This window comes from Lethenteron reissneri, chromosome 12 (assembly GCF_015708825.2).
Source record: "Lethenteron reissneri isolate LAM-NWPU_2019-01 chromosome 12, ASM1570882v1, whole genome shotgun sequence".
Lineage (NCBI taxonomy): Eukaryota > Metazoa > Chordata > Hyperoartia > Petromyzontiformes > Petromyzontidae > Lethenteron > Lethenteron reissneri.
Window position 1 is genome coordinate 11,662,625 of NC_083790.1, and position 14,895 is coordinate 11,677,519.

General features: G+C 43.7%; 1 protein-coding gene across 1 annotated transcript; it reads right to left on the reverse strand.

Annotated features, from left to right (window-relative positions):
• Positions 1-896: 896 nt before the first annotated feature.
• Positions 897-9,366, reverse strand: LOC133341905 (peptidyl-prolyl cis-trans isomerase-like). Its single transcript, XM_061550725.1, has 6 exons — positions 9,167-9,366; positions 5,731-5,761; positions 4,742-4,830; positions 4,062-4,158; positions 2,741-2,816; positions 897-1,715 (listed from the first exon to the last, which is right to left on the reverse strand). The coding sequence occupies exons 1-6, from the start codon at positions 9,233-9,235 to the stop codon at positions 1,583-1,585; spliced, it is 495 nt and encodes a 164-aa protein (XP_061406709.1). The 5' UTR covers positions 9,236-9,366; the 3' UTR covers positions 897-1,582.
• Between the last annotated feature and the right edge of the window lie 5,529 nt (positions 9,367-14,895).

The window sequence follows — 14,895 nt, forward strand, 5'->3', positions numbered from 1 at the left end:
AAATGCACCCCAAAGTGAGTGGCCGAACCACGGCCCGCAGCTGTTTGTTTAGCAGATGGCCTCTGCTGTGCAATTCCCGCACGCGGCCAACACGAGGTGACGATAATCCAAAACGGTTCGAGCCACCCCTAGGTACAATTCAGACAAGTTCGTGGTGTGCGGGGTGTAAACATCGCCACGAGTAAGCAAAGGCCGCCAGGCATGGTACCGGCCACCCCCACCCCTTGGTGTTGCTCTGCCGACCTTCATTCGACGTCTGCGTTGTCTCAAATTTAGCAATCTTTGGAAGAACGTAATCAACCAGGTAGGGTGTTGACCGTTGTGTTAGTCGACTAATGTATTGTATTTCTAAGTTTACTAGGTTTGTTTTCTACCTGATGACAATTGGCTTGGTGTTGCAATCAAAATGTATTCTATCGTTTTTCTTTCTACGTGACTTTAACGAAGGAACCAAAGAATAGCTTCATTAGACCCTAACGAACGGCACTTGCCAGTCTGTTAAGACTAAACGGTCCGGTGCACGAAAGTTGTTCAACATACATCTTTGACTTGGGGAAGGCACGCGGGACGTGGAGATCGAGGGCTGTGTGACTGAGTGGAGGCGATAAATCAAACTAAAAGGGGAATTTTCTTGTCGTTCTTTATGGTGGCGTTACATTTCATTACACGTTATAAATTTGTTTGTGGAAACATGTGGCTGAAACACAACTCCGCTTTTAACATAGGGAGTCGATAGGAAATCTGATCATTTAACGTTAGTGTTCGCTTGCCGAGAAATGTCTGCGTACCGTTCAGACACCTGTACCAATGAAAGGTAAACCCCGTTTGTACAATTGGTAGAGCCAAACAAACGAACCCAGTGACACTATCGCATGCAATAAAAAAGTCGAAAGATATAAGGTTGCCTTGATCTTTACTGTTCAAATCAGCAGTACAGAAACACAATGACATTCACTGTAACTTTTATGAATGGGGAAAAGTAGGGTTACGGGATCATTAAAAAAGAACCACAACCAATCCAAATAAACATTCTTGCAGTGGACTACAACAAAAAAGTAGAAGCGATTATACTGCATGGCTACCTGTGGACAAAAAACTGCAGATTTGGCAAAAATGGCACGAGTTGGGGATACTTGAAAGGGAAAAAAAAATCTCCAACAAAGTGCGACTAGTTTGGACAAAGCGAAAAGTCTAACCTCTTGCTATTTGCACCATTCCACAAGACAGTTAATCACATTTCCTTGAGGTTTAAAAAAATCATAATGATGCTACCAATTCACAAGGATTGCGTAAATACATGTCCCAGAATAGCATACAACCATTTACTAAGCAACCTCATCCAAATTGCCTGTTCACATTCCCAAAGAAAATCCTGTTGGGGATTAGTTCAAAACTAAAATTGAGTCAATCGATAATTTAATAGTTGTTTCTAAGGCCCAATTACAAACGACACAATTTTGGCAAGCGCAATGGATTTAGTTGAACTCATCGAGTTCAACTAAAGATAAAGTTCTGATTTTGAATAGCCAACTCGTGCCATCTCACCACAATCTGACAAGACAATGGGGAGCTTTGGTTTGTTTTAGAGTTCTCCACAGTCGGCAACGACAATCTTCTTGGACGTCTTTCCACTCGACGCTCCATAGCTCTCAACCTTCTTGATGACGTCCAGTCCGTTTATCACTTTCCCAAACACAACGTGCTTGTTGTCCAGCCTAGAGAGCACAACACAAGTTTCTTGTCACGATGGGAGGGGGGACCTGGGTGAAATAAATCATGCAAAAAATGCAGCACTATATACATAAACTAAGCTATCGCATTGATAACTTTATGCAATGTACTCATTGCATAATGCTCAATTTGATGCTTTTTCATTACTGCATGTACAACGAATGCATTTGCAGTAACATTCAAGTCAGTGATTTAAATAAACTCCTAAAAACAAGTCCTTTACAATGTTTAAATTACATTATTAACTTGACACGAGTGACACCCATTATACAATGCATTTCAAAAAGTAAAATCTATATGCATTTACATGCATGTTTGGGCTGGCAGTGTCAAATCGCCGAGTAATCCATTAACACCCAAAGAGCACCAGGCATTTAATGATGTATTCTTAAATTATGCTTATAACAATTCTATTCCAATTTATCCAAAGTATGCATAAAACTAAATCTCAATACATCTCAGAATCCAAGCAGGGTTGTATGTTGACGTTGCCTGGATAGGCAGCCAATAACAGGTGTGCTCACAAGCGGAGGGAAGACACAACTCCCATCTTGCACGCATGGAATGTGACCACCAAATTGCATTATCCAAGCCACGAGCTCAGAAGCAAGACATGTGGCTGCATTGCTTACAACAGCTTGAGGGGATGTTGACGACCTTACTATAACCAAGGAGTCTTAATGAGCACAAAGCCAGTTTACTGTTGGTGGTTTAAATGCAGTCTGTTGGGATGGCTACAATAAACAGAGTTTGCGGTCCAAACAACTAGTCACACATTGTTCAGCTTCCAGCTGGTGGCTGAGACAAGCCTGAGATCATCGTACATGCAATGCGGTGTCACATGACATGCATGAAAAGTATGGCAGTCATACCTTCCGGCTGTTTATGACACCAGTGTTATTAAATCTCGATTGTTTGGCGTTTTATCATATACTTCATGTTTGGATTTGTATAAGAGGGACCTCTGAAGTCTGTATGTAACCAAGAATGGACAATGTAAGCTACTTGCCATGCAGTCTTTGCAGTGCAGATGAAGAACTGAGAGCCGTTCGTGTTTGGTCCAGCATTAGCCATTGACAGGATGCCTGTAGAATGGATAAATGATCAATTATAACAGCGAATATCCACAAATTACAATACACAAACTAGAACATTATGGACCCACTTCGCTTACCGCCACTGCTTACTATTACACACTACATAAATAGAAGCCATACTTGGAAATAGTGTTGCACACTTGTTTTTTGCAAACAAGATACCATTGTTTTAGAAAAATATGGAGGACATCATTTCACAAGTTTAAAGATGTTCAGAATTTTTAAGCAGCTGCAGCCTGACATGTAATTTTCCAATGTTGTATTGCTCTGGTGGCCAGTAAAACATCTTGCCTCCAGAGGGCAGGACATACCCGTAAAATTAGCCCACTTAAACTGCCAACTCTGGTATTAATAATCGGGTCCAGGGTAATCAAGGGGCTAAACTGAAGGGTGCAGCCAACTTTGGCCTCGTCATTGAAATTGCAACCCAATTAAAAGTTCTCATGTATGTAAAATTATACTAATATCCGTTAAACTATTTCAGCTGAAACACCTCTCATATGCCATTTTATGAAAATCCAAGATGTCTTTCGTCTAAACCATTTTCAGCCACTCAACGTGGTGTTGAGGAAACTGAAAACGGTACCACACAGCCCAAGTCATGTTGTGGCCAAACTTAAAACAATTAAAAACCTAATTTCTAGCGTGCATTAACTCAGGTAGGTCTTTCTAAAATGTGTGAAAAGCTTTAAAGGATTTTGAATTTGTACACATTGCCATGCCATTATATTGACATATAAAGGATAGATTCCAAGCCACTGGAAAAGGAGGGTCTTCCCACACTTCACCACTGGTTGAGGGCAGGGCAAAGTACAAAACAATGAATTTTGCTGCACTGCCTTCTACTGCCAAACATGCAATCCTGCAGCAGACTTATAGCAAACTGATATGCTTAGTTGTCAGCCTTGATGCCGGCACTTTCCAGGATCAAACATTCTTCACTTGAAAAATCTGATCGAAACATTCCAGGCAATTTGGCCATAGCTAAACCACATCTTAAGTTAAAGGTACAGCACACCACTGCTGGCAGAGGACCAACACTACAGAGAGGTCTAGAGCCATGAGGATATGTTGCTCAACTTTCCATGTGACCAGGCATACTGTAGGAAGATGAAGGAAACCACACGCCACATCGAACTGCTGAAAAATGCATCCCACAGCAATCAAAATGGCAAATAAAAATACTATCAAAGGCACAGACAAAAGCTCTTATCAAGCGAATCTTATTCTTACCCGGGCCCTCATGCTTCAGCGTGAAGTTCTCATCCTCAAACTTGTTGCCGTAGATGGACTTGCCCCCAGTTCCGTTGCCCTTGGTGAAGTCTCCACCCTACGACGGAGAGAAACCGGAGCACTCCATCACAGCACTTCAGCTAATCTACCATTCCCAAGACTGCACTTGCAAAGCTGTACAGCACTGACCTTGCAATATTTCAGCAGCAAATTGCTGTAACCACGAGTTGGCGTAACCACTACAGGGTTTTTTAGTGCCATAACAATTGTTTGTCAATGCACAAAGTGATACTTTGACCTGGAGCACCATATAAAAAATATGGTCAACGTGGAAACGCAATGTACTCGAATATTGAAAGCTTGACCTGGTTAATCAATTCACCATATGGCTAAAAGGTTGCACAAAAACCAAAAGAATTCCACGTACGACCCCCACTGCAATAATGATACGTGCAAAGCACTTTTCAGGGATATAAAATGGAGCACTCAATCGGCACATTTCCAATCATCCAAAAACACCATTAAGATACAACTGTTGCATTTAAACTGTAAAAAAAAGCTTAACATAAAATTCCAAGTTATTCCTAATACTGACATTCAACCTAGCAAGTTGTTAATTCAGTCATGTTCAAATCACTTGCCATTGGCACCTGTGTAAAGCTGTAGGTGTAAACTCTTACCTGGCACATGAAGTCGGGAATGACACGGTGGAACGTGGACCCCTTGTAGCCAAAGCCCTTTTCTCCAGTGCACAGAGCACGGAAATTCTCTAAAAGCAAAGGACAAGATAAAAAGAGGAATTAAAAACGGAGCCAAAACAAAACATCCAATAGGAGCTCCACATAATCCAAGTCAAAGTTCCCACACAATGTTCCGCAATTTCCTTCTGCAAAGCAAGTGTTTATTGTACTGGAGAACAGCCAAAACTGGCAGTGGGCCTACCATAAAGCATACTGCAACGAGACGTCTAGATGTGCACCACTTAAACAGCAAATAGCTAGGCCCATTTCAAAATATAAAAATACACAAATAATTGATGTTCTTTAAAATTACAAAACCCAACAAGTGAAATTGGACCTATGTAACCGTTTTTGTAATGCAACCCCACCAGGTCATTATCGATCACTTCTAACGAATAAAATTAACCGTTTTGCCCTAATTTTCATGTTAAAATCATCAGCTTGCATAACACACGCTCATTTGTACTTAAAGTCTATGATCATTAAATTGTCATTCTTGTATTGCAAGGCTCTATGGAAAGCTCGCTTCAAAGTTAAATAGTTGGCGACACTTATCATTTAAAAGGATCAAGTTATTCAATTGCTCATTTGTGCCTCCGTTTAACTAAACTGTTTACTTGGGAAAAAGAACCTACCATTGAAAGTAGCTAGCTTAAGGAAACAGATGCAGAAAACCTTCAATACAAATTTGCAAGGCTTCTATGCAGAGGCCATTTATTTTTGCAAAGTAGCTTGCACTCTAATTATGTACATCAACTACAATAATTAAATTATTTAAATCCCAGTTTGTAGAGCACCAAGATTTACTTTAAATCACAAGTATTTTCGAACAGCTAAGGAGAAAAATTCCCTGATCTTACATACATCTAATCTCAAAAGTCTAATTTACCACATTAACAAAAAGCACGGTACTGTAACAGGCAACTTACCGGCAGTCTTGGGCACAACGTCACCCCTCAGCTGAAAGGCAAACACAAGAGGCACAAGACCATCAACAAGGCAGCCAATGACAGAGTGCTGGTGTACAACGTTGCTCCTGAAGCTTACATTTGAAACGGCCACGTCTCACTTCGAACATAAATCAACGTACGTTAGTTATTTCACCCGCTAAAGCTTTCAAACTTAGTTGGATACTTATTTGCCCGCTCAATTGGCTTCTAAATTTAATTTTGGCGACTATTATAAGTATTGGTTTCTGAATAACGCTCAAGTAGAAGTATATCCACACTTATGAAATGTAATCAAAATGAAGACCGAGTAATCTCGCGAGGTAATTACGAAGTACTGTAATTGTTCTAAGCATTCGTGGATATTGAACATTCGATAAGAGCACCTAACAGGAACGTTATTTACTGGAATCACGCAAGTGTTCAGAGCTCAAGACTTGGCAGGCCAAGAGGAAACGTGAATATTGACATGTATACGAATAATAGTCTAGCGGTAGGTGTATGCATTCCTTTGGGAACACTGGAGGCAAGGACAGTCTACTAAAATTTTACTTTCAATTTCGGCGACTAAATCACAGCCCGTTGCAACGTGTGGTGTCAAAACAATTGTATTTTTATATTAACAGAAAGGATAAGGCATAAAATCAAGCGATTTTAATATCTAAAAACAACATTACAAATGCAGAGTGCGTAACACAGCACATAATGCATTTTAAAATGGGAGACAAGTCTACAATACATTGTAATGGGCCCGTGCACATGCCGTTATATAAAGGATGGTTTTAGGAAAAATCTGCTAGCATTTGATAAATACATGGTGGTTTTGTCGCCCCGGAACTTTAATGCGATAGCACAGTTGTGGGGTGAGTGTTGCAGAGATGACAGGGATGCAGAGATGGCCAAGACCAAAATTTGTCGATTCTCACTGCGGTCAAAGACGACACATAATGGGCGACCCCTTAGGCCAAATACGAGTTTCTGCCCGCAAGTCTTAAAAAACACATTTTCCAGTGCGCATTGTTCTGAAAATGGACGAAACCTCCATTAAATGTATAAAGTTAACATTTGCTATAATTACTTCACCCCCCCCCCCCCCCCATTCAGAGTGTGGGTGCGGCCACACCGCCTTGAGGCAGTGGTAGAAATGTCACATGGCTGGGGACGTGTCGACACGAAAAACGAGCACCAGCGTAACTTCTTAGTGGCAACACTTTTGATAAATCCCAGAGCAAGAGGGCTTATCGTCGACTACCTCACCAGGATATGACCTCACCATCTTCCACAGCGCGCTAGCGACAGCGCCAACACGCCCCCGGACATTATGGTTGCCGATAAATGCATGAAGAATTTGAACATCCCTTTGTCAAATCAAGTACTGGATGCTTTAACCAATACTTCATCGCGCTGGTCACCGAGGGTTTACGGGCACCCACTAGTTGCGACTTTGCCAATGTCGCAGTGCACCAAGCAATGTGGTACTGATGCCCCCCCCCCGCCCATTATACTTGGCAATCGATACACACGATGTTGCCAATTCACTTGGGTCTTCGCCTAAGTGGCTTTGATCAAATGCAGAACTTTGTATGACACGAGCTAATAATTAATGGGGGCCAATACCCAAGGCCTTTTCGACTCTTGCATGCGCATGTCACTCCCACCTGCATATTTGAGCAGCTGTGCGCAATTGACTGCAAAGCGACGTTGTAAAATAATATGCAACCCGACTGCAACTGTCGCCAATGATGGATTTCGTCTGGAATTCAATACGCACACCCCACACGAAAAGGCAAACGGGGGGGGGGGGGGGGGGGTCACGATTGTAAAAAAAAAAAATGCCTCTGCTAGGACGGGGCGCGACCACCCCAACCACCACAGCGCCCGGTGGTGCACAGCGAGTGACGTGGAGCCACGACCCCACTCACTGCACCAAGCAAGACGTTCACTGCCTAGAGGAGCTCACGGGAACTGCACCGTGCCGGTCACCGTACAGGGATGGGAAGGCCAGGGAGCGGCGCTATTCGATCCCGCCCCACCCCCCCCCACCGCGTAAAGAGAACTTGCATTGCCATCAACGTCGCAAAAAAAAACCACCGCACGACTCTAGGCAGCGAGAGAGCATGGGCAATTAGTAGCCTGCGGTGGGATAACATACCTAATAAAGCAACCCGAGACGCTGTTAGTAAGCACAGTATTCGTCGTCCCGCCTCTCCTCCCCACGCACCATTTTGCCGCAATCCCACGTAAATGTCGTAGTTTAATTCGTGTGCTCAGTGCAGGGGTCGCCCTGGGCTCGTGTTGTCATTCTCGACCGTACAAACGCAATCCCAGAGCCCTCCCTCGGCGCAGCACGGCCGGTGGCTTTTATACGGAACAATTAGAATATTAAGTCGGGATCAATAATTCACGCCTCTTCGAATACTTGACGCGTAGTCCTATAGATTGCCATTGGTAGGAGTTGTGGCAAGAGAGATGTTGTCACATGCCCATTTCACAAAGTCCCTCTTTAAATTATATTCTACAACGATGTTTAACAATGCGCTCCGTTGCCTTTACAAGGTACTGTAAATGTGTCCCTGTACTTCCAAGGTTTAGAGGTTTCAGAATTAACGTCAAACGTAGGCAATTTACTTTCGTGCAGGTTTTAGATGTCTGGCTGCATTTTAAGAATTCCGATTACACAGCCACGTATCAATTTGTAGTATCGATTAGGAGTAAGAGTTTAGAAAACATCATTTCGGTTTGGCGGGGAAACGCCCCGAAGGCCATAGCCACATCCTTCACCGCGACTCAACCCACTTTAAAATCGTGCAAATCTTTATAAAATCATTAACGAGTAGCTGGTGCTCTTCCTCCAAGTACCGTCAACTGTGGGGTTATTCTAAAACCTAATTTTACTGAACATTTATTAAATTAAACATTACAATGCATGGTCGCTGCGTCTTCAAACACGCGGCCACGCGGGGCGGCAAAAGCCACAAAATCCCGCGCTCTGCAGAAAGACATTTATTTTCTCAACGCAGCCTTAAAAAAAATCTACCTTTTAGAACGTTTAACTAATGCCTGCCCCATTTACAGGCCTACCCTGGCGTCTTATAACGAGACAACAATAAATATTTTATTTAAAAAAATCAAGAACCAATATTTCAATGATCGTTATGGACGTCCCCGCCATGCGCAACACAAAAAAACTCAACCAGAGCCAAAACAAATTAATATCTTTACATTCATCAAGAGCATTATATTTTTAAAGTTATAACTTAATCAGGAAAGTTAAGTTAGCACGGTGAATTAATTAACAAAATTATATATTTTTTAGCTCAACTGGCCTCATGGCCCATCCCAATGGCGGGAACAGCTCCCGGCACGAGCGCCACAAAGAATAGAAAAAAAAACAATAAAAACCACAATCATCTCTCACCTCCATCACGACGCGACCCACGGCAGCGCCGTCGGCGGTGAGGTCAAAGAACACCTGTTTCACAGCCATTGTAATGCTAATTTGAGCTTCCTTGCCTTTGTTTTCCCCACTTTAAACTTAGCAAAGGGGTGGAAATTAACGTTGCAGTGGCAGTAGCAGCAGGGCCCGGAGACGGCGGAGGAGGGAGTCGTCCGCGCCGCGCCGCCTTTATACCCTGGGACCGCGTCACAGCCCCCCCCCCCACCCGCCTCCACGATACCACTCCGCCACGAAAAGTAGGGCGGCGTGTTCACGCGGACATTTACAGTGCAGCAGCACCGACTTAATTACCTGCTCGCAGCATCTTTTTGCTTGAACGTTACATTTAACGACTAATTAACGTACGGTAACGCTGTATTTTTGTTAAAATTGCATTTACGTGTAAAGAACAAAAAATTAGGATGTCGAGTTTTTTTTCTATTGAAAAAGCATTTTTTTTGTGTGGATTCCCCTGCATTTGAATTTGGGAAACCCGTTAGGCTCTAAAGGGACGGCGTATCCTCGTCCCCTCGCCCACAGAGGGTGCCCTGCCCACCACTGCACCGTCATTCATTCATTCTTTATCCTGTGCACGGCTGCTGTAGGTTGCACAGTAACAGCTGGGGGTGTCACGGTGGCGAGATGAGAACCGCCTCGCACAGTGTACACAGGAGGTCGTGGGTTCCATCCCGACCCTGACGCCTGCTGCTGTATTTTTGGAATTTGAGTGTCTCTCTCTCATCCCGTGGTCGCGTGGAGTTTTCTCAGGGTCCTCACGAGTTCCCCCTCCACATTTCGAGTCAACATCACCACGCGTTTAGAGCATTTGGCTGCTGTAAATTTCCACACGATAGGGGGGCCGTCCATAAATGACGTCACGCGATTTTGGACGATTTTTTGACCCCCACCCCTCGTCACAAAAAGTCAAACCCCCCCTCAAATATGACGTCACAAAGCTCTGCCCACCCCAAAAAAAATAAAACATGCTTCAAATCGCTTTAAACCATTGTCATTGTAGTGCGTATTTAATGTGGCGCTGCACTCTGATGTAGGAAAACACATTTATAAAAAGACTTTAATTAAGTGGAACGTGTTGTCTATATTTATTTACAGTTGCGAATTTTGATGTGACGTCACATTTCTCAACCCCCCAAACCATGGACGGCCCCAAACCATTATTTTCACAGCTTCTCAGTGCCTATCCGCCAAATAAGTCCTCACAACTGGATACGGCTTAATTCAGGCCGAATAGCAAAGATATACCTCCAGCTGCTGCAGTAATTAAACTAGCGACTCAGCAGTTCTGACCACAGGCATCGGTCCTCGAAAGCAACCAACCATTTCCTAATTGATTTTGACGTCATTTATGGACGGTCCCTAAGCCACTTTGTTGAGCTATCATTTGTGGACAGCTCACTTCTGCACAAGAGCTATGTAGTGAACTGACCCCTTACCTGGTATAATAAAATAAATGTTTAATCTTTTAAGTTGATAATCCCACATTCAGGTGATGGTCAAGCCAGACAACCCGCGTCAGTAGCAGCGGAGTGGATCATCATGGCTGTGATGTCGACTTCGTATTTGTGGATCGGGAATTGTGTCACGATATGTCTGGATGACCAGAGTTACACGCGACTACTGGGGGAGTTTAACACATTCCTGCGGAGGGAGCTGGTTGGAACGTCGGGTTGCTCGGTCAATGGCCTGCAGGGTCAACGGCGGCGTGGTGTATTCCGCAAATATGCCCGACTGTGAGGGCGGGCCCAAGCCGGCATGAGTAGGTTAAAAGTTGCGTTTTATAAGGGCACCACGGGGTGACCAGCCCCTCTCCTCCCCACCCAGCCCCACCCCTCCCACCCCCCACCCAGCCCCACCCTCCCCACCCAGCCCCTCCCCACCCAGCCCCTCCCCACCCTCCCCTCCCCACCCAGCCCCTCCACACCCAGCCCCTCCCCACCCTCCCCTCCCCACCCAGCCCCTCCACACCCAGCCCCTCCCCACCCTCCCCTCCCCACCCAGCCCCTCCACACCCAGCCCCTCCCCACCCTCCCCTTCCCACCCAGCCCCTCCCTCCCCACCCAGCCCCTCCCTGCACGACGGACGGACGGACACAATAATCTCCTGTGGGCTGGTGTAACCAGTGGGTTCCTACCAGTAAAACCTTCCACTTGTGTGCACCATCAGCTATCCGCATCCACTGCCGTGGTTGTTTAGTAGATGCTCTTTAGGGTGGACCATGAGCTTCGTTTAAAGACCAAACCCCAGGCATCTTCTTGCGTTGGCTCTTTCACAACAAGGCGGTGTTTTGTGAGTTACTTTGAACTCCATTCATCTCGCCATTCTTTATCGGGGATTGCACTGGCATTGTTGAAGGTTTCAGCGCACGGGTCCAAAAGGGCTTGGCGTGACTTGAAGCGATGACTAGGGACGCGATTGAGGTCATGATAGATGGGCAGGTGACTGTTCTCGATTCGCAGGACTTCCCGAAGGGTTACTCTGCCCGTTTGCGTGGCCCGTCAACCCCTCTGTCAAATGTCACGCGTGCTTACACACTCGCATTGGCAAATATTAACGTGGAAGCTGATGTATAACATAAAAATCCACGATTTTATCTACTCACAGTGACTGTAGAAACAGTTTTAAGTGTTTTAATTTCACCTATTAGCCTTGTTATATTTCTACATGCTGATTGCTGTATCATGTTGTTGTAGGACCTTGGCATTGTGAACTTTACCACACAATTGTTTTTTTTTATTTGCTACTATGCGTTTTACTGTAAACCAGGTTTCTATTGTGTAACAATATCCCCATTGAAAATGTGCACTTACTGCCCAATCGGTGTTTATCTCTAGAAAAAAAATTAGTTGTCTCTAAATAGTCTGGCTGAATGAATATGGTGGAGTTCATAGTTGCGGTTCGATTCCTGGTGGCGTCTGAATTTTTTTTCTTATGGGAACAACGTTGACTTGCTTTTGCAAACAAATGTCATTCAGAGTTCCTGCCTCATGGTGCAAGATATAAAGACAGAGGAGGCTCGTGAAGGACGCTACTGGGCACTTGGAGGCAGTCGCCCTCCAACAGCAACGTAGGGCAGAGGAGCGACGCTCACAACAACGAGCGGAGCACAGTAGGGGGCACAGCTGGTGCATTTGCCACCCATCTCAGTCAACCCATAGCACCTGAGTCTGTTCCGTGACCTCCTGTCAGCGAGCCTTTAACACCTCACGTGGCCTCAAAGTGCACCTGGCCTGGCACAGGTGCCGTGGCGATGTCACTGACATTTAACGATGAATGTCGACTTGGTATAAATACCAGCTTTAATAATTAATCATTGTTGAATGATAGTAGGAAGCCGTTCTGTACCCTTAGTCGACTCCAATCCCAATGAACTAGACTAACATTCTCAAGTTATACATTCCAGTTCAGCTATGTTAAATACAGTACTGCAATTTAAATCTAGTACTGTACCAAACAATTACTTTGAAGTTCACACGGTACGATTTTAATGATAATGTCAGCAAAAGTCTGCGTTTCTCTTCTGTCCTGCAAAGGGGTCATGCTCACATGTGCACAGTTTATATGTTGTACAGTGCCTTAGGCATGAGCTGTTTAAATGGCTGTTTAAGTAAATGCTGTAAACTTACGTTAACAGCGTGTGCTCTAATATCCTGCTCGTTTCTGAATCCAGCATTATTAATTCTAATTTATCTGATGGGAGGTTTTTTTATGCAGATTTTTTGGAAAATTACCACGTGTTCTGCTGTGTCTCATTGGCAAGCTTGTGGCCTGTTAGAACTTACACTTCATATTCAACAGCGGTCATACCAGGATAGTTAATCTCCTACAGAGCAGAGGGTGGTCCCAGATGTCTTGTGATCCCCATTTAATTCTCTAAAACGTAAGTTTTGTATACCAATGGGTGTGAAAACAGAAGTTAATAACCAAAGGGGGAAAAATATGTAAGGGGTAAATTAATTGGGGGTCACCAGACATCTGGATCACCTTCTACAGTGCATTCGTATGGGATTGGGACTGAATGGCAATCAGCACTGCCCATTTCTCTTTTGAGGATGTAGACACTTTTGAAATGATCAAATTATACTTTTTATTTTTGTACAAGCAACTTGCACATACAGTACTGTATATGCTTTACAGCCTCAATCGCTTCATGTTAAAACCATTAAGAGATTGGGTTAAATATTACTGATTAAGGCAACATACCAATGTTTTTTTTGCTGTGGTTCATTTTGTGTTAATTGGAACATTTATAATGGGATTCATACCCCTGCCACCTTTCACCATATTCCCCAGTTGCCAGTCCAGATTTAACAGCTGCGTCGTTGTCACCACCGTCTCCCAACACCCGCAGAGAGGGCTTACGTCTCTCTCTCTCCCTCGAGAGTGGGCTGGCCACATTCCACGCTGCTGAAAAGTCGCTGCATTGCTCTGCCACTTACGTGATTTCCACTGCAGACTCCATTTTCTCAGCTTAGGTCTTGCGGGGAAACAACGCACGTGCCCCGTGCTTTGAACCTGCCATCTATTCGTTACCGCAAACAATTGGGAAAATGTTGAGCAGCCAGTGGTACTAACGAGGTATGTGGCATGCTGCTAATTAGGAGCGATTATTTGTGATCACATGGGAATGTTGATTTTACCAAAACATGTGACAATCGGCCAAAACAGATCATCACTGTTGCACGATGTTTCTGTATCTGGAACATAGCATTTGGGAATTCAGATTTTATGCAGATGAAGCATTAAACATGTTTCATGTAGTCCCATGTGCACAAAATGCATGTATGGTGTAAAAACATGTAAACACATTAAGATACAGTTAATTGAAATTTCAACCATTGGGACTCCATCAGAGTGCCAATCAGAGGTTAACAATTGTAAAATATATTTTGGCTAAAAACTACTCAAACAAGTCGAGATACAAATGTTGATTACATTTTCCAAGACACCAGAGGAAATCATTGTTGTAAAGTACTGTAAATGAGACTACTGTAGAGTACACTGTGGTATTAAAGTTTAAGTTGTGTGTAACATTAAATTTAGCATTTTCTCCGACACTGGAAAAGGTTTGTCTTTGCAAATAACAATTTGGGGTTCAATAATTCGATATTACAGAGAACATCGTTTAGGTATATGCTGTGCTTTTTACAGTATCTGTGCACTATTTTTTCAGTAACTTAAATATATCTGCATTTAATGCATATCAAAGTTAACAGACTTTGTGATGCAATACCATTTTAGGCACAATTGGAGTTGGTTTGAAAATACAATTTAGACAGTGCATATTGTACAGCACAGCAGTTATAAACAGCAGTTATATACTGCTGTACATTAAGAATGCACTTCACTAATCCACTCTATAACTGTTGTCGAAAGTCTGATGATATTTATGCTGATCATGCACCGATAGAAAAAAAACTTTTATTCCTTGAGTTGTGAGTGGGATGTGGGGACTGGTTTGTGTGTGCTAGTAAACACATCATGGGTGGTTATCGAATTGAAAGAGAGTCCACGTAAAGATATCTTTCGGAAATCTTCATTTATCCTGGAGAAATCCGATGAGCTATGAAGCTCTTTTTCACAGATGTCCACACTACGCACAACCCAAGACGTGCACCAACAGGAGCCTTCTCAGAGCCCCGAGCACGTGACACAACTACTCTTATATACCTTACCTGGAGCCCCTCCTCTTA